The 21,448-nt window shown below is 44.2% G+C and overlaps 1 protein-coding gene across 1 annotated transcript in view; it reads left to right on the forward strand.

Moving 5' to 3' along the window:
- Window positions 1-21,448, forward strand: part of CCDC169 (coiled-coil domain containing 169) — a 76,853-nt gene that overhangs the window by 18,552 nt on the left and 36,853 nt on the right. The window contains exons 5-6 of the mRNA XM_069758963.1: window positions 15,709-15,807; window positions 20,022-20,075. Of these exons, the coding sequence (XP_069615064.1) occupies window positions 15,709-15,807; window positions 20,022-20,075 (153 nt within the window). The remainder of the gene's footprint in view (window positions 1-15,708; window positions 15,808-20,021; window positions 20,076-21,448) is intronic.

The raw sequence follows: 21,448 nt of genomic DNA on the forward strand, positions 1-21,448 counted from the left end.
TTTCAGACCTTAGTTAGACTGATAGGGTTGTGGCTTGGTCACTATTATCGTTAGGAAAGGTTAGGTGATGAAAATTTCCCAGCTTTATAAAAACCCAGCGTTCTCTAATTTTGTTCCAAAAAACAGTAGACATTGGTTCTTCTAAGCAGCTGCCAAGCACTCTTAAAATTGAAATGGTGGAGGCCCACAAAGCAGCAGAAGACTATAAGAAGATAGCAGAGCATTTTCGAGTTGCCCTTTTTTCAGTTTGAAATCTAATTAAGAAATGGCAGTTACCAAGAACAGTGGAGACCAAAAGACCTTCAGAAAGATTTAGTAGACTTTGGAGTTATGATACATTGTTCTACTGTTCAGAGACACCTGCACAAATATGGCCTTCATGGAAGAGTCATCAGAAGAAAAACTCTCCTGCTTCATCACCATAAAATTGAGCATCAAATTATGCAAATGGACATCTAAACAAGCCTGATTCATTTTGGAAACAAGTCCTGTGGACCGATGAGGTTAAAATAGAACTGTTTATCCACAATGATCAAAAGGTATGTGTGGAGAACAAAGGGCACACAATATCAGGAAAAGAACATCTAAGGGGTAAGTTTTCCCTTTGTAGAGAGTGACATGCCAGGTCTGGCATGCCAGTATGAGGAGACTTAAACACCTTAAGGCCCCTTCACATTAAGCGACGCTGCAGCGATACCGACAACGATCCGGATCGCTGCAGCGTCGCTGTTTGGTCGCTGGAGAGCTGTCACACAGACCGCTCTCCAGCGACCAACGATGCCGGTAACCAGGGTAAACATCGGGTAACTAAGCGCAGGGCCGCGCTTAGTAACCCGATGTTTACCCTGGTTACCATCCTAAAAGTAAAAAAAAACAAATACTACATACTTACCTACCGCTGTCTGTCCCCGGCGCTGTGCTCTGCACTCCTCCTGTACTGGCTGTGAGCACAGCGGCCGGAAAGCAGAGCGGTGACGTCACCGCTCTGCTTTCCGGCTGACCGACGCTCACAGACAGTACAGGAGGAGTGCAGAGCACAGCGCTGGAGGACAGACAGCGGTAGGTAAGTATGTACTGTTTGTTTTTTTTACTTTTAGGATGGTAACCAGGGTAAACATCGGAAGTGCATTTGAACAGCAAGGTTGATTGCTGTTGAGGGGAACTAGGAAAAAAAAAAAAAAAAAAATCTCTATAAATCTTCAGCAGAGCGAGTGTGAGCGAGCTGAGTGTGACCAGAGCGTAAGTGTGGACGGCGGTAAGTGTGACTTGTGATTCAGTGAAGAGGTATTTGGAAAGCCTTTAACAAATACCTGTGTGAATTGGTGTGAGTTGCTGAATTGGGGGTAGCTATATTCATAAGGGTTAACTTAGGGTGGGGGCTCATAGTTAAGGGTTTATAAGGGGCAGCTGTTTGTGGCTCAAGTCCTTTTTGGAAGTGCATTTGAACAGCAAGGTTGATTGCTGTTGAGGGGAACTAGGAAAAAAAAAAAAAAAAAAATCTCTATAAATCTTCAGCAGAGCGAGTGTGAGCGAGCTGAGTGTGACCTGAGTGTAAGTGTGGACGGCGGTAAGTGTGACTTGTGATTCAGTGACTTTGGAGTCAGGGAGTTTTCAGGGGAGGAATTACTGAATTGCTGTCTGATTTTTATTAATACTTTGTATTTATTTATTTTTTTTATTGAACTGTTCTGTCTGGTGCAATCCCCATTAGGAAATGTGCTCCACGATTGTTAATGCCATCCAGTGCACATCTTGCCACATGTATGCAGTCCTTGAGCAGCCGATCGAGGGTGCATACTGCTGTGCGAGATGTGAGCACGTTGTGCATTTGGAAACCCAGATTCTGACTCTAAATGTGCAGCTGGCAACACTGAGATCCATAGACAACATGGAGAGGAGTCTTCTGCTCACGGAGCAGACGCTCAATGGGACAGATGAGGGGGGGGATGGTGGGATGGAGCTGCAGGACAATGAAGTAGCAAGCTGGGTGACAGTTAGGAAGCGGGGTAGAGGGAAGAGTGCCAGGGAGGCTAGTCCTGATCTGGAACACCCCAATAAGTTTGCTAAGTCGGCAGATGAGGGGGGTGCCAGTACAGGGGTAGCACTGCTGCAGCCAGGCATTTCCTCTGAAAGCCGGAGGAGTGACTGCTCCAGTAAGGAGGGAAATAGGAGAGCAGGGCAGGCCAGACAGGTGCTGGTAGTGGGCGACTCAATTATTAGGGGAACAGATAGGGCAATCTGTCACAAAGACAGGGATCGTCGAACGGTGTGCTGCCTACCTGGCGCTCGAGTCCGACACATCGCTGATCGGGTGGACAGATTATTGGGAGGGGCTGGTGAGGACCCAGCGGTCATGGTGCACATTGGCACTAATGACAAAGTTAGAGGTAGGTGGAAGGTCCTTAAAGATGATTTCAGGGAATTAGGCTGCAAGCTGAAAGCAAGGACCTCCAACGTGGTATTTTCCGAAATACTGCCGGTACCACTTGCCACGCCAGAGAGGCAACGGGAGATTAGGGAGGTTAATAAGTGGCTCAAGAATTGGTGTAGGAAAGAGGGGTTTGGGTTCCTGCAGAACTGGGCCGACTTCTCAGTTGGCTACAGGCTCTACGCTAGGGACGGGCTGCACCTCAATGGGGAGGGTGCAGCTGTGCTGGGGGAGAGAATGGCTAGAAGGTTGGAGGAGTGTTTAAACTAGGAATTGGGGGGGAGGGTATTCATTTTATAGGAGGGGAAGATAGTGCAGACAGAGTCCTGGGCACAAATAAGGAAGTTGGGGGTGGCGGTGGCATGGGGGGTGGGGTCAGAACAGTTAATAATTTAAGAAATAGAAGTACAGAGAGGAACATAAAGTGCATGTATACTAATGCCAGAAGCCTCGCCAACAAAATGGACAAATTAGAACTAATGTTGTTGGAGCATAATTATGACATGGTGGGGATATCTGAAACGTGGCTGGATGAGAGCCATGACTGGGCTGTTAACTTGCAGGGCTATAGCCTGTTCAGAAATGACCGTACAGATAAGCGAGGGGGAGGGGTGTGTCTATATGTAAAATCATCCTTAAAACCCATCCTGCGCGATAATATAGGTGAATTTAATGAAAATGTAGAATCCCTGTGGGTGGAGATAAGGGGAGGGGGAAAAAATAATAAATTACTGATAGGGGTTTGTTATAAATCTCCAAAAATAATGGAAGCAATGGAGAATATCCTCGTAAAGCAAATAGATGAAGCTGCGACTCAAGGAGAAGTCATTATTATGGGGGACTTCAACTACCCTGAAATAGATTGGGGAACAGAAACCTGCAGTTCCAGCAAAGGTAATCGGTTTTTGACAATTATGAGAGACAATTACCTTTCACAACTGGTTCAGGACCCAACAAGAAGGAGGGCACTGCTAGACCTAATATTAACCAACAGGCCAGACCGCATATCAAATATAAGGGTTGGGGGTTACTTGGGAAATAGCGATCACAAAATAATAAGTTTTCATGTATCCTTTAAAAAGATGTGTAGTAGAGGGGTTACAAGGACACTAAACTTCAGGAGGGCAAATTTCCAACGGATGAGAGAGGATCTTGGTGCAATTAACTGGGACGATATCCTGAGACACAAAAATACACAGAGAAAATGGGAGACGTTTATTAGCATCCTGGATAGGACCTGTGCACAGTATATACCGTATGGGAATAAACATATTAGAAATAGGAGGAAACCAATATGGCTAAATAGAGCTGTAAGGGGCGCAATAAGGGACAAAAAGAAAGCATTTAGAGAATTAAAGGAAGTAGGTAGTGAGGAGGCATTAAATAAATACAGAAAATTAAATAAATTCTGTAAAAAGCAAATCAAGGCAGCAAAGATTGAGACAGAGAGACTCATTGCCAGAGAGAGTAAAAATAATCCTAAAATATTCTTTAACTACATAAATAGTAAGAAACTAAAAAATGATAGTGTTGGCCCCCTTAAAAATAGTCTGGGTGAGATGGTGGATGAGGATGAGGAAAAAGCCAATATGCTAAATGACTTTTTTTCATCAGTATTTGCACAAGAAAATCTCATGGCAGACAAAATGACTAGTGATAAAAATTCCCAATTAAATGTCACCTGCTTAACCCAGCAGGAAGTGCGGCGGCGTCTAAAAATCACTAAAATTGACAAATCTCCGGGCCCGGATGGGATACACCCTCGAGTACTGCAGGAATTAAGTACAGTCATTGATAGACCATTATTTTTAATCTTTAAAGACTCCATAATAACAGGGTCTGTGCCACAGGACTGGCGTATAGCAAATGTGGTGCCAATATTCAAAAAGGGAACAAAAACTGAACTCGGAAACTATAGGCCAGTAAGCTTAACCTCTACTGTGGGTAAAATCCTGGAGGGCATTCTAAGGGACGCTATACTGGAGTATCTGAAGAGGAATAACCTCATGACCCAGTATCAGCACGGGTTTACTAGGGACCGTTCATGTCAGACTAATTTGATCAGTTTCTATGAAGAGGTAAGTTCCGGATTGGACCAAGGGAACCCAGTGGATGTAGTGTATATGGACTTTTCAAAAGCTTTTGATACGGTGCCACACAAAAGGTTGATACATAAAATGAGAATAATGGGGATAGGGGAAAATATGTGCAAGTGGGTTGAGAGCTGGCTCAGGGATAGGAAACAAAGGGTGGTTATTAATGGAGCACACTCGGACTGGGTAGCGGTTAGCAGTGGGGTACCACAGGGGTCAGTATTGGGCCCTCTTCTTTTTAACATATTTATTAATGACCTTGTAGGGGGCATTCAGAGTAGAATTTCAATATTTGCAGATGACACTAAACTCTGCAGGGTAATCAATACAGAGGAGGACAATTTTATATTACAGGATGATTTATGTAAACTAGAAGCTTGGGCTGATAAATGGCAAATGAGCTTTAATGGGGATAAATGTAAGGTCATGCACTTGGGTAGAAGTAATAAGATGTATAATTATGTGCTTAATTCTAAAACTCTGGGCAAAACCGTCAATGAAAAAGACCTGGGTGTATGGGTGGATGACAAACTTAAATTCAGTGGCCAGTGTCAGGCAGCTGCTACAAAGGAAAATAAAATAATGGGATGCATTAAAAGAAGCATAGATGCTCATGAGGAGAATATAATTTTACCTCTATACAAGTCACTAGTTCGACCACACTTAGAATACTGTGCACAGTTCTGGTCTCCGGTGTATAAGAAAGACATAGCTGAACTGGAGCGGGTGCAGAGAAGAGCGACCAAGGTTATTAGAGGACTGGGGGGTCTGCAATACCAAGATAGGTTATTACACTTGGGGCTATTTAGTTTGGAAAAACGAAGACTAAGGGGTGATCTCATTTTAATGTATAAATATATGAGGGGACAGTACAAAGACCTTTCTGATGATCTTTTTAATCATAGACCTGAAACAGGGACAAGGGGGCATCCTCTGCGGTTGGAGGAAAAAAGGTTTAAGCATAATAACAGACACGGATTCTTTACTGTAAGAGCAGTGAGACTATGGAACTCTCTGCCGTGTGATGTTGTAATGAGTGATTCATTACTTAAATTTAAGAGGGGACTGGATACCTTTCTGGAAAAGTATAATGTTACAGGGTATATACACTAGATTCCTTGATAGGGCGTTGATCCAGGGAACTAGTCTGATTGCCGTATGTGGAGTCGGGAAGGAATTTTTTTCCCCAATGTGGAGCTTACTCTTTGCACATGGGGTTTTTTTGCCTTCCTCTGGATCAACATGTTAGGGCATGTTAGGTTAGGCTATGGGTTGAACTAGATGGACATTTAGTCTTCCTTCAACCTTAATAACTATGTAACTATGTTTACCCTGGTTACCAGTGAAGACATTGCTGGATCGGTGTCACACACGCCGATCCAGCGATGTCAGCAGGGAGTCCAGCGACGAAATAAAGTCCTGGACTTCCTTCAGCTACCAATGATCTCCCAGCAGGGGCCTGATCGTTGGTCGCTGTCACACATAACGATTTCATTAACGATATCGTTGCTACGTCACAAAAAGCAACGATATCGTTAACAATATCGTTATGTGTGAAGGTACCTTAACATGCTTCTCTGGGATATTAAATATGCAAATTGCCTTGTCATAGAGGACTAGAACGCTATAGCACCACCTGTTGAAAGCAGCGATCACTATCGACCCTCAAACGAACCTTGCAGTATGACTTAGGATAAAAGCCAAATCAGAATCTCAATGTGCAGACACGGTTTTTCGAGGTATTGCCCCTCGTCAGTGCAGTCAGATCTCATACTTTGCACTGACAAGGGGCAATACCCCGAAACACCGTGTCATACTGCAAGGCTCGTTAGAGGGTGGATAATGAGTGACTTTAAGGATCACTGCTTCCAACGGGTGACGCTACATACAGAGTTCTAGTCCTCTTCCTCTCTGAAGAGGCAATTTGCATAGGAAAAGAACAACTTGCCAACCATTAAGCATGGTGGTGGATCAATTATGCTTTGGGGTTGTGTTGCAGCCAATGACACGGGGAACATTTCATGGGTAGAGGGAAGAATGGATTCAATGACATTTCAACAAATTCTTGATGCAAACATAACACCATATATATATAAAAAAAAGCTGAAGTTGAAAAGTTGTACAAATGCATAATGATTTAAAGCACATGTTAAAATCCACAATAGACTACCTCAAAAGGTGCAAGCTGAAGGTTTTACAATGGCCCTCACAGTCCCCTGAACTGAACATCATTGAAAATCTGTGGCTAGATCTTAAAATAGCAGTGCATGCAAGACGACCCAGAAATCTCACAGAACTGGAAGTATTTTCCTAGGAAGAAAATCCCTCAAACAAGAATTGAAAGACTCTTGGCTGGCTACAAAAAGTGTTCCCAAGCTGTGATACTTTCAAAAGGCGATGCTACTAGGTACTTACCATAAAGGGTGCCCAAACTTTTGTATCAGCCCATTTTCTTTTTTGTAATTTTTAAAATGTAAAAGAGGAAAAAAATATTTTTGCCTAAAATACAAAGGAATTGAATGATCTTAAATGTTAGACCTTTTAAAGATAATTACATTTTCAACTTGCATAACTGTTCACAATAACAGTAATTTTGACCAGGGGTGGCCAAACTTTTACATTCCACTGCATGATTCCCCAACCACACAGCCCTCCATACAGTATAATGGACCACAAATAGTCGTCTATATAGTATTATCGACCCCACATAGTCCTCCATACAGTATAATGGACCGCACATAGTTCTCTATAGAATATAATGGACCCCACATAGTTCTCCATCTAGTTTAATGGCTCCACATAGGGCTTCATACAGTATAATGGATCCCACATAGTGCTCCGTATAGTATTATGGCCCCACATAATCCTCCGTACAGTATAATGCACCGCACATAGTTCTCTATAGAATATAATGGACCCCACATAGTTCTCCATCTAGTATAATGGCTCCACATAGGGCTCCATACAGTATAATGGATCCCACATAGTGGTCCGTATAGTATAATGCACCCCACATAGTGCTCTATATAGTATTATGGCTCCACATAGGGCTCCATACAGTATAATGGATCCCACATAGTGGTCCGTATAGTATAATGCACCCCACATAGTGCTCCGTATAGTATTATGGCCCCACATAGTCCTCCGTACAGTATAATGCACCCCACATAGTGCTCTATATAGTATTATGGCCCCACATAGTCCTCCACACAGTATAATGGGCCCCGCATTAAAAAAAACAAATACTCCCCTTCATCACATCCCCTGCTGCTCCGGTCTCTTCATGGTGTCTTCATATCCTCTGAACATTTCGGTACAAAGGGCGCATTGTAATTACGTCATCGTGCCCGCTGCACTGAGACCTCAGAAGCAGAGGGGAAATGATGGGAGAGGTAGTGTCAGCTGACGCTCCTTCCTCCATCGCTGCTTTCAACTGGCATCCGGGAGGCCGGGTGTGCCAAATATACACAAATTTGGCCTGCAGGCCGAGTTTGACATACGTGCTCTACGTAATTCTCATCCGTTCATCCTTATTGTGTCTTTTCTTAGTAATCTGCAGTCTGATTATTGGGATTAGATGAATTTTCAGATGAATGGATGAATGGCTGTTATTTCCTTGAGCTGTGTGGATCCTTGGTCTTCATACATCACCATTCTGTATTATTGATTACCTGTCAGTCTGCCGTCAGTGACCTCCTCATATCCTGACTCTGTCCCCATAAATGCCATCCCTTCCTTCCCCAACACATTCACTTCTCCCCCATCGAGGTCACCCACATTTGTCCATATAATACACTACAATGACTTTAATCTCATATTTGACGCTGTGACATTTTCTTCCTGCCGGATGCGCCGTCTTTCACACTGCAGGGAATTTCTCCTTGTAGCAGCTCTATCCTCTTACTAGGATTTCTCCAATGGGATAATATTAAGATGCGAGGATTTCCATGGAAATGAATGAGAATTACTAAACAGTTTAGCACTCCCTGATCGCCTGTTTCTGTAATCCCGCCACCGCGTCATGTTTTCCTAATTTAGTCTGAATACTCCTTTAAGGAACTACATAATAATATATTTTACTAACAACCCATAACATATCATTATTGTTCCTTCAAAACAAGGCAACTTCTGGCTGAGTTATTATACAGCCACCGCCTGCATCTACGTTTGCTCTGATCGCACATGTTTCACCACTTAAACGCTGCCGTCAATCACTGCATGAGAAATGGCGCAGTCCCATTTTGGCATTTCTTTTGGCACTCATCACCCCTACGACGCATCGCAAGGTATTGATTGGTGGACATGGCAGCCAGGAGCCTGGTGAAGCCCCCATCACCGCCACCTTGATGATTGGGTGCAGCCAAAGCACAGGGGACCATGAATTGTTAGTTTTATAGTGTAATGTAGTCTATACTCAAGTATTGTGATATATATTACAAGTGTTCAAATGTTCGCAGGTTCAAGTTAAAGATTAAAAAAAAAATGTAAATGGAATTTTTAAAAAAAATGTTAATGTAACATGGAAATATGAGGTTAATCTGCAGATTTAAGGCCTCTTTCACACTTCCGTCTTTCTTTTTCCGTCACAATGCGTCGTTTTGTGAAAAAAAACGGATCCAGCAAATTTTTCTGCTGGATCCTGTTTTTTCCCATAGACTTGTATGAGCGACGGATTGTGATGGATGGCCATCCGTTTCATCCGTCGTGCACTGGATCCGTCAGAAAATTGCTGTCCGTCGGGCGTAGACAACTCACAGAGGAACTCTTTTTGTGCACGTCGGAAAATCGCTCAGCGACACTGTCACGAAGGCTACTTTCACACTTGCGTTTTTTGCAATCCGTCGTTTTGGGCAAAAAACGGATCCTGCAAATGTGCCCGCCGTGGCTAGAAACCCTGATCTGCCCCCCACCGCCACCGATCGCCTCCCCAGTCCTCCGTCCGGTGCTCCGCTCCCCTCTGTCGTCCTGTCTGCTCCCCCCGTCCTCCTGTCAGCTCCCCCCATGCTCCGACGCCACCCCCCGTGCTCCGATGCCACCCCCGTGCTCCGATCTCCCCCCCCCCTCATACTTACCGGGCCTCCCGGTGTCCGTCCATTTTCTCCATGGGCGCCTGTTATGAACTGGTGGTTTAGGAGCAACATGGGACGAGCTCTGAAGGAGGTGGTACCTGTACTGACCGCAGTCCCTAAGCTCAACACAACACTAGAAGTAGCCGTGGGATGCTCCTGTCACTCCCTAGGCACCTCGTCACAGCCTGAGAATTAACTACCCCTAAAGATAGAAACAGGAAAACTATCTTGCCTCAGAGAAAATCTCCAAAGGATAGATAGCCCCCCACAAGTAATGACTGTGAGTGGAGAGGGAAAAGACATACGTAGAATGAAACCAGGATGTAGCACAGGAGGCCAGTCTAGCTAGATAGATAGAACAGGACGGAATACTGTGCGGTCAGTATTAAAAAACTACAAAAATCCACACAGAGTTTACAAAAATCTCCACACCTGACTAAAGGTGTTGAGGGTAAATCTGCTTCCCAGAGCTTCCAGCTTAACAGAATTAATCCAAGCTGGACAAAACATAGAATGCACAGAACGAATAAGTCCACAACATGTGGACAGAAAAGAGCAAAGAAAGAACTTATCTTTGCTGAACTGGACAGGATATCAGGGAAATCCAAGAGAGATGTGAATCCAACCAGGAACCATTGACAAGTGGCACAAGCTGAAGGAAAGAGCCAGGCTAAATAGCCGAGCAGAAAAGACAATCAGTGGAAGCAGCTGCTGACTGCTAAATCCAAGGAGCAGCCATTCCACTTAGAACCACCGGAGGGAGCCCAAGAGCAGAACTCACAAAAGTGCCACTTACAACCACCGGAGGGAGCCCAAGAGCGGAATTCACAACAGGCGCCGCCATCTTCCAAAATGGCGGGCGCATGCGCAGTGCACCCGCCGAATCTGCTGCCCGGCAGATTCGTTCCAGGTATATTTTGATCACTGTGATATAACCACAGTGATCAAAATAAAGTGGCGTCATTTACTTTTTTTTTTTTTATCACCCCCAAAGGTAGGGACAATAATAAAATAAAGAAAATATTTTTTTTTTCCACTAGGGTTAGGGTTAGAACTAGGGTTAGGGCTAGGGTTAGGGAATGTGCACACGGTGCGGATTAGGCTGCGGATCCGCAGTGGATTGACCATACGTAGCAGTTTTCCATCAGGTTTACAGTACCTTGTAAACCTTTGGAAAACCAAATCCGCTGTGCCCATGGTGCGGAAAATACCGCGCGGAAACGCTGCGTAGTATTTTCCGCAGCATGTCAATTCTTTGTGCGGATTCCGCAGCGTTGTTCCTCAATAGGAATCCGCAGGTGAAATCCGCACAAAAAACACCGGAAATCCGCAGGTAAAACGCAGTGCCTTTTTACCTGCGGATTTTTCAAAAACGGTGCGGAAAAATCTCACACAAATCCGCAACATGGGCACATAGCCTTAGGGTTAGGGTTGGAATTAGGGCTAGGGTTGGAAATAGTGTTAAGATTAGGCTTGTGGTTAGGGTTATGGTTAGGGTTAGGGGTGTGTTGGGGTTAAAGTTGTGGTTAGGGTTGGGATTAGAGTTAGGATTGGGAATAGGGTTGGGATTGGGGTTACGGGTGTGTTGGGGTTAGGGGTGTGTTGGGGTTAGGGTTTGGATTAGGGTTAGGATTATGGTTAGGGTTGGGATTAGGGTTAAGGGTGTGTTGGCGTTAGGGTTGTAGTTAGGGGTGTGTTAGGGTTGTTATTAGGGTTATGGCTACAGTTGGGATTAGGGTTAGGGGTGTGTTGGGGTTAGTGTTGAAGTTAGAATTGAGGGGTTTCCACTGTTTAGGCACATCAGGGGTCTCCAAGCGCAACATGGCGCCACCATTGATTCCAGCCAATCTTGCGTTCAAAAAGTCAAATGGTGCTCCCTCCCTTCCGAGCCCTGATGTGCACCCAAGCAGTGGTTTACTCCCACATATGGGATACCAGCGTACTCAGGACAAAATGGGCAACAACTATTGGGGTCCAGTTTCTCCTGTTACCCTTGCAAAAATAAAAAATTGCTTGCTAAAACATAATTTTTGAGGAAAGAAAAATTATTTTTTATTTTCACGGCTCTGCGTTATAAACTTCTGTGAAGCACTTGGGGGTTCAAAGTGCTCACCACACATCTAGATAAGTTCCTTGGGGGGGTCTAGTTTCCAAAATGGGGTCATATGTGGGGGGGTTTCTACTGTTTAGGCACATCAGGGGCTCTGCAAACGCAACGTGATGCCCGCAGACCATTCCATCAAAGTCTGCATTTCAAAAGTCACTACTTCCCTTCCGAGCCCCGACGTGTGCCCAAACAGTGGTTCCCCTCACATATGGGGTATAAGCATACTCAGGACAAACTGGACAACAACTTTTGGGGTCCAATTTCTCCTGTTACTCTTGTGAAAATAAAAAATTGCAGGCTAAAAAATAATTTTTGAGGAAAAGAAAATGATTTTTTTATTTTCACGGCTCTGCATTATAAACTTCTGTGAAGCAATTGGGGGTTTAAAGTGCTCACCACACATCTAGATTAGTTCCATGGGAGGTCTAGTTTCTAAAATGGGGTCACATGTGGGGAGCTCCAATGTTTAGGCACGCAGGGGCTCTCCAAACGCGACATGGAGCAAATTTTTCATTCAAAAGTCAAATGGCACTGCTTCCCTTCCGAGTCCTTCCACGTGCCCAAACAGTGGTTTACCCCCACATGTGAGGTATCGGTGTACTCAGGAGAAATTGCCCAATAAATTTTACGATCCATTTTTTCCCTGTTGCCCATGTGGAAATGAACAAATTGAGGCTAAATGAAATTTTTTGTGAAAAAAAAGTTTTTTTCCGGATCAATTTGTGAAGCACCTGGAGGTTCAAAGTGCTCACTATGCATCTAGATAAGTTCCTTGGGGCGTCTAGTTTCCAAAATGGGGTCACATGTGGGGAAGCTCCAATGTTTAGGCACACAGGGGCTCTCCAAACGCGACATGGTGTCCGCTAAAGAGTGGAGCAAATTTTTCATTCAAAAGTCAAAATGGCGCTCCTTCCCTTCCGAGCCTTGCCGTGTGCACAAACAGTGGGTTGTGACCACATATGAGGTATCGGTGTACTCAGGAGAAATTGCCCAACACATTTTAGGATCCATTTTATCCTGTTGCCCATGTGGAAATGAACAAATTGAGGCTAAAAGAAATTTGTGGAAAAAAAAAGTACTTTTTCATTTTTACGGATCAATTTGTGAAGCACCTGGGGGTTCAAATGGCTCATTATGTATCTAGATAAGCTCCTTGGGGGGTCTAGTTTCCAAAATGGGGTCACTTGTGGGGGAGCTCCAATGTTTAGGCACACAGGGGCTCTCCAAACGCGACATGGTGTCCGCTAAAGATTTGAGCCAATTTTTCATTGAAAAAGTCCAATGGCGCTACTTCCCTTCCGAGCCCTGTCGTGCGCCCAGACAGTGGTTCCCCCCACATATGAGATATCGGCGTACTCAGGACAAATTGTACAATAATGTTTTGGGTTCAATTTCTCTTTTTACCCTTGGGGAAAATAAAAAAATTGTTGCTAAAACATCGTTTTTGTGACTAAAAAGTTAAATGTTCATTTTTTCCTTCCATGTTGCTTCTGCTGCTGTGAAGTACCTGAAGGGTTAATAAACTTCTTGAATGTGGTTTTGAGAACCTTGAGGGGTGCAGTTTTTAGAATGGTGTCACTTTTGGTTATTTTCAGCCATATAGACCCCTCAAACTGACTTCAAATGTGAGGTGGTCCCTAAAAAAATGGTTTTGTAAATTTCATTGTAAAAATGAGAAATCGCTGGTCAAATTTTAACCCTTATATCTTCCTAGCAAAACAAAATTTGGTTTCCAAAATTGTGCTGATGTACAACACTGTGCTGTGTGACCATCCGCTGCCTGCTACGTGGGTAAGGAAACGTGCCAGGTGAATTACATTGTGTTGATGTTAGATAGACAATAATACTTGATCCTGGGGGTCCTTTCCTTGTCCCATTAAATATGATAATAGCACTAAGCACTTTATTTATGTTATGGCAGTGAGTGGCTGGTCACACAGGTCTGGTACCGCTGTTGCTTTCCCTTGCTTAGCATGTAATGTTAGGTATATGGTATTTGATAATGATTGTTATTAGTATTTAGATTAATAAAATTGATATTTTTACACACTATTCTGGACTTGAACTCCGTTTTTGTATATGGTTAATAAAATGAAGCCCAATATGTCACGAAAAAACAATCTCAGAACCGCCAGGATCCGTTGAAGCGTTCCCGAGTTATTACCTCATAAAGGAACACTGGTCAGAATTGCAAAAAACGGCCAGGTCATTAAGGTCAAAATAGGCTGGGTCATGAAGGGGTTAATATTGGATTAATAATGGATGGGTGTCTTATTGACACCTCTCCATTATTAACCAGGCTTAATGTCACCTTACAATAGCAATATATACAATATACAATAATACAATACAATATTTCATCTCTACGTTTGTCTTTTCATCTTAACTCACAGTCATTATATGTGGGGGGCTGCCTTTTCCTTTGGGGTATTTCTCTGAGGCAAGGTAGGCTTATTTTCTATCTTCAGGCTAGTTAGTTTCTCAGGCTGTGCCGAGTTGCCTAGGCAGTGTTAGGCGCAATCCACGGCTGCCTCTAGTGTTGTTTGGAGAGGATTAGGGATTGCGGTCTGCAGAGTTCCCACGTCTCAGAGCTCGTTCTATGATTTTGGGTTATTGTCAGATCACTGTATGTGCTCTGACCGCTATGTCCATTGTAGTACTGAATTGCCTTTCATAACAGGTGGCTGGGGGCAGGTGTTTTTAGCCGGAGGGGGGGGGGCAATAACCGTGGACCCTCTCCAGGCTATTAATATCTGCCCTCAGTCACTGGCTTTCCCACTCTGGCGGAGAAAATTGCGCGGGAGCCCACGCCAGTTTTTTCCGTGATTTAACCCTTTATTTTAACAGCTAGAGCCCCCAAAATTTTGCACACGGACACTTCTAACATTATCAGTGTGGAATATGTAAAAAAAATAAGGGATATGAGATGGTTTACTGTATGTAATCCATGTCTCATATCCTGTCGGGTTTGGGAAGGAGAAAGCAAAAGCCGGTAATTGAATTACCGGCTTTTCTGCTATCTAGCGCTATATGACATATAAATATCTATATATATATTTGTCTAAGGGTTTTTCCGTCTGTCTGTCTGTCTGTCTGTCTTGGAAATCCCTGCTCTCTGATTGGTCGAGGCCGCCAGGCCTCGACCAATCAGAGACCGGCACAGCATCGACGTAGAAATCCCGCGTCTCTGATTGGTCGAGGCCGCAAGGCCTCGACCAATCAGCAACGGGCACAGCGACGATGATGTCATAATGGTTGCCATGGCGACGATGATGTCATAAAGGTTGCCTCGACCAATCAGCAACGGGCACAGCGACGATGATGTCATAATGGTTGCCATGGCGACGATGATGTCATAAAGGTTGCCTCGACCAATCAGCAACGGGCACAGTCTGCCGCGAATTCTGGAATCATCATTGTCCATATATTACAGGGACATGCATATTCTAGAATACCCGATGCGTTAGAATCGGGCCACAATCTAGTGTATATATATATATATATATATATATATATATATATATATATATATATATATATATATATATATATACACCCCTATACTGTGTGTAGACATTTTTTTTTAGTTATTCTATTCTAACCTGTCAGTGTGATTTTACTGTACACCGCACTGAATTACCGGCTTTTCTATAGAACACCGGTGCGTATTTCCCGCAAGTCACACGGATGGTCCGTGTGTGATCCGTTTTTTCTCGCACCCATAGACTTGGCGATTCTTGGCCGAGATATTCTGACAATTGCAGCACGCTGCGATTTCACTCGGATCCTGAATACGGCTGATAAAACAACGGATAATAGGAGCTGCCCCATAGATTAACATTGGGCTGAGTGCTATGCGATTTTTTTTTTTTTTTAGTGTGACTCCGGCCTCAGAGTCTCTATCTGATGACATCACTGGTTTCTGTGTGATTTCTTTTCATCTACCACTGTTACGCAGTTTTTTGGATAATCCTCAGTCTCCATTAATGTGCCTTCTTGCTTCACTTCCAGGGAGCCTTGAACCAATATCTTAAGCGATTGGAAGAAGAGAAAATTATAATGGAAAATCAGCTGAAAGATTTTGAACTCCGGATAGAACAAGAAGCAAAGGTTGATTATTTTTGTGTTGTGTAGTAGAAGCTGTCAGCTATCCTGCAGTTACATGGTGGGAGTTATAATACTGCAACGACTGGGAAGAGACCGCCATGGTACAATCTGACAACTGAGCACATTGGCATTGTGAGGAACTGAATGGAGTGGAAAGGCTGGCGGACTACTTGTAACAGGCCATACCCAGTGCCCATATTGTTTGTCACCAGCTCTCCAAGATATCACTAGTAGTGATGAGCGCAAGTTCTCGTTACTGGAGTTTGCCTAGGGTGCCCGGGTATGCACCGAGCATCGCGGGTGCTGGAGTGAAAGTCCCCGCGGCCGCATGTTTCACATTTCTTAGACAACCATAAAACATGCAGAGATTTCCTGACTTACATGAAACATACGGACGCGGGGACTCGAACATGTCACTCTAGGACTAGGGTAACGAGAACTTGTGCTCATCACTACTAGTGGTATCTTGGAGACCTGGTGACAACCTATATGGTCACTGGGTATTGTCTGTTACAAGTAGTCCGCCAGCTTCTCCACTCCATTCAATTCCTGAAAATACCAATGTGCTCAGTTGTCAGATTATACCATGGTGGTCTTCACATATCACTAGGAAATGGCACTTCCAGGATAGGATGTGTTTAAAGGGAATCTGTCTTCAGCATGATGTAGAGGCTGAGACCCTGATTCCAGCCATGTGTCACTTGCTGGTCTGCCTGCTGTCATTTTAATACAATCCCTGTTTTATCTGCTGCTGATCTAGCAGAGCTCGGAATACTGAGCTCTGTATATAACTCTGCCCACACCACTGATTGGCAGCTTTCTGTGCACGCTATACATTAGCAGCTTTCTGTCAATCAGTGCTGGGGGCCTGGTCGGACCAGGAGGCACGAAACAGTCCTTTAGTAATAATCTCCTTCTGATAAAACAGCAACGTTATTGAAACAGAAACACACAGCTGAGTAAGTGACACATCACTGGAATCAGGATCTCTGCCCCTACATCTTTCTGCTCTCAGATTACATAACAACCTGTGATAATAGTGCCTCTGCTGTATCCTGTATAACTATCAAGGCTATGGAGTTGGAGTCAGAGTCCAGGATCTATGTCTGTACATAGGAAGACAATGTAAAGTGACTAGCACACTCCAGGGTGTTGTGATGCAAAAAAGTGGGGATTTATTACATACAGTAAATCACAAACGTTTCGGTCGATACTGGACCTTCATCAGTGTGCTAGGTATAATTGTATACTTGTATGGCCCCAAAAACAATAGACTACTCGGATTTGCATCAATCAGACATGCTGGAAAAAAAGCAACAAGCCGGGAAGAAACAGAACCAGGCTGGTCAACTGACGGTGAGTCACTCTATTAGCGGTGGATACCGCATTTATCCCTAGTGTCCCGGCGTACTGACAGCTCTTTTGAGCCTCAGCGCCACCCATTATTCTGACTCACCGTCAGTTGACCAGCCTGGTTCTGTTTCTTCCCGGCTTGTTGCTTTTTTTCCAGCATGTCTGATTGATGCAAATCCGAGTAGTCTATTGTTTTTTGGGGCCATACAAGTATACAATTATACCTAGCACACTGATGAAGGTCCAGTATCGACCGAAACGTTTGTGATTTACTGTATGTAATAAATCCCCACTTTTTTGCATCACAACACCCTGGAGTGTGCTAGTCACTTTATATTGTATACGTTCAGGTTTGGGCACCTATGACTGTGCACCTCCCCTATTTAGGCTGTGCTTAGCATCTTCTATATCACTGTACATAGGAAGAAACCTGTCATTAAAAGGGACTGGAGCGGGTAGAACTGGCCAGGGACCTGCGTCGGACTAGTCATCCGAGACATATAGTCCCGGCCCGGGATTCAAAGTATGTTTTCTCTGAAATACCGCAATGTTTCAGTAATAAACATGAATTTGATGACAGGTTCCCTTTAATATTCTATTCTTGATTAATAAAGCATCAGTTTTGTTCCTAGGATTTAATGTCTTGGATAGCTTCTTTGAATTTTTACCGCTCATGTCCCTTGGCTTTGTATATAGGTTTCTCAGTATAGAATGAATAGATGATGATGCATTACAGCTGACATGGAGAGAAGCCAGTACTGTCACATGGATGAGCATTCTCTGGAAGTCATCCTTGTCTGATGGGGATAGGGGAAAATATGTGTAAGTGGGTTAAGAGCTGGTTCAGGGATAAGAAACAAAGGGTGGTTATTAATGGAGCACACTCAGACTGGGTAGCGATTAGCAGTGGGGTACCACAGGGGTCAGTATTGGGCCCTCTTCTTTTTAACATATTTATTAATGACCTTGTAGGGGGCATTCAGAGTAGAATTTCAATATTTGCAGATGACACTAAACTCTGCAGGGTAATCAATACAGAGGAGGACAATTTTATATTACAGGATGATTTATGTAAACTAGAAGCTTGGGCTGATAAATGGCAAATGAGCTTTAATGGGGATAAATGTAAGGTCATGCACTTGGGTAGAAGTAATAAGATGTATAATTATGTGCTTAATTCTAAAATACTGGGCAAAACCGTCAATGAAAAAGACCTGGGTGTATGGGTGGATGACAAACTCATATTCAGTGGCCAGTGTCAGGCAGCTGCTACAAAGGCAAATAAAATAATGGGATGCATTAAAAGAGGCATAGATGCTCATGAGGAGAACATAATTTTACCTCTATACAAGTCACTAGTTCGACCACACTTAGAATACTGTGCACAGTTCTGGTCTCCGGTGTATAAGAAAGACATAGCTGAACTGGAGCGGGTGCAGAGAAGAGCGACCAAGGTTATTAGAGGACTGGGGGGTCTGCAATACCAAGATAGGTTATTACACTTGGGGCTATTTAGTTTGGAAAAATGAAGACTAAGGGGTGATCTTATGTTAATGTATAAATATATGAGGGGACAGTACAAAGTCCTTTCTGATGATCTTTTTAATCATAGACCTGAGACAGGGACAAGGGGGCATCCTCTGCGTTTGGAGGAAAGAAGGCTTAGGCATAATAACAGACGCGGATTCTTTACTGTAAGAGCAGTGAGACTATGGAACTCTCTGCCGTTTGGGGCAGCACGGTGGCGCAGTGGTTAGCACAGCAGCCTTGTAGCGCTGGAGTCCTGGGTTCAAGCCCCACTAAGGACAACATCTGCAAAGCGTTTGTACGTTCTCTCCGTGTTTGTGTGGGTTCTCTGGTTTCCTCCCACATTCCAAAGACGAAGGGAATTTAGATTGTGAGCCTCAACGGGGACAGCAACAATAATGTGTGCAACCTGTAAAGCGCTGCGTAATATGTTAGCGCTATATAAAAATAAAGATTATTATTATTATTATGATGTTGTAATGAGTGATTCATTACTTAAATTTAAGAGGGGACTGGATACCTTTCTGGAAAAGTATAATGTTCCAGGGTATATACACTAGATTCCTTGATAGGGCGTTGATCCAGGGAACTAGTCTGATTGCCGTATGTGAAGTCGGGAAGGAATTTTTTTCCCCAATGTGGAGCTTACTCTTGCCACATGGTTTTTTTTTGCCTTCCTCTGGATCAACAAGTTAGGGCATGTTAGGTTAGGCTATGGGTTGAACTAGATGGACTTAAAGTCTTCCTTCAACCTTAATAACTATGTTACTATGATAAATAATGTCTAATGATAAACTCTACTGTAATGTCCTCCAGTCTCCATCCCTGTTAGGATAGCTCCACTTTAAAGGGTTTCCATAATTTTTTTTTTTTACAGTAAGGAATTTGCTAAAATAAAATAAAAATAGCCATAACTTAACTGTTAAATCCCCCGTAGATCTCTGTTTTTGTTGACTTGTCCTACAGCGAGGACACCACGCATCCACGTGAAAGATGCAGCCGATCGCTGTCTTCAGTGGTCTCGTGCCGTCCATAAAGCATCAGCACTGAGGCTGGTTCTGTGGGTTACTCCACGTGGAGGTGACTGGATCAGCAGGAAATTACACAGTTGAATAGTCTTATTTTTTTATTTTATCATATTTCTTTTTTTTAGAAAAAAAAATCCTAGACATTTCCTTTAAGTACATAAAATAACTAAAATTACGGTACTAATTTCTTCCTCTGCTAGATTATAGTAAATATGGATTCTATTCTAAGACTCATGACTGATTCAAGTCATGAAATAAATACATAGACTAATTAATTCATGTAATTACATTTGTGGATTTTTATTACAGGCCTACTACAAAGTAAACGATGAAAGGAGGATGTACGTTTCCGAAATTGCTCAGGTTTGTGATCTCGCTTACTTCTTTCTTGCTAATGTTTTCCTCTACACGTTTTCCAGAAGGTGCATGTATATGTATATAAGTGATATATATATATACCGTATACGGCATATATAGTATTAAACATTTAAAATCTAATTAACCCCTTCCCGACCTTTGACGCCACGTAGGCGTCATGAAAGTCGGTGCCAATCCGACCCATGACGCCTATGTGGCGTCATGGAAAGATCGCGTCCCTGCAGATCGGGTGAAAGGGTTAACTCCCATTTCACCCAATCTGCAGGGACAGGGGGAGTGGTAGTTTAGCCCAGGGGGGGTGGCTTCACCCCCTCGTGGCTACGATCACTCTGATTGGCTGTTGAAAGTGAAACTGCCAATCAGAGCGATTTGTAATATTTCACCTATTATAACGGGTGAAATATTACAATCCAGCCATGGCCGATGCTGCAATATCATCGGCCATGGCTGGAAATACTAATGTGCCCCCACCCCACCCCACCGATCGCCCCCCCAGCCCCCCGATCTGGCCGGTCCTCTGCTCCGGCTCCCCTCCGTCCAGTGCTCCGCTCCCCCCCGTGCTTTTGTCCGCTCCCCCCGTGCTCCAATCACCCCCCCGTGCGCCAATCACACCCCCCTGCACTCCGTTCCACCCCGCCCGGTGCTCCGTTCCACCCCCCCGTGCTCCCCCCCCGTGCTCCATTCCAGCCCCCCCGTGCTCCGTTCCACGCCCCCCGTGCTCCGTTCCACCCCTCCCGCGCTCCGATTCCCCCCCCGTGCTCCGATCCCCCCCCCACCGTGGTCCCCCCCCACCCCATCATACTTACCGATCCAGCCGGGGTCCCGTCCGTCTTCTCCCTGGGCGCCGCCATCTTCCAAAATGGCGGGCGCATGCGCAGTGCGCACGCCGAATCTGCCGGCCGGCAGATTCGTTCCAAAGTGCATTTTGATCACTGAGATAGATTATATCTCAGTGATCAAAATAAAAAAAATAATAAATGACCCCCCCCCCCCCCTTTGTCACCCCCATAGGTAGGGACAATAAAAAAATAAAGAAATTTTTTTTTTTCCACTAATGTTAGAATAGGGTTAGGGGTAGGGTTAGGGGTAGGGGTAGGGGTAGGGGTAGGGTTTCGGTATGTGCACACGTATTCTGTTCCTCTGCGGATTTTTCCGCTGCGGATTTGATAAATCCGCAGTGCTAAACCGCTGCGGATTTATGGCGGATTTACCGCGTTTTTTTCTGCGCATTTCACTGCGGTTTTACAACTGCGATTTTCTATTGGAGCAGTTGTAAAACCGCTGCGGAATCCGCACAAAGAAGTGACATGCTGCGGAATGTAAACCGCTGCGTTTCCGTGCAGTTTTTCCGCAGCATG

Source organism: Ranitomeya imitator, chromosome 3 (assembly GCF_032444005.1).
Source record: "Ranitomeya imitator isolate aRanImi1 chromosome 3, aRanImi1.pri, whole genome shotgun sequence".
NCBI classification, from domain to species: domain Eukaryota; kingdom Metazoa; phylum Chordata; class Amphibia; order Anura; family Dendrobatidae; genus Ranitomeya; species Ranitomeya imitator.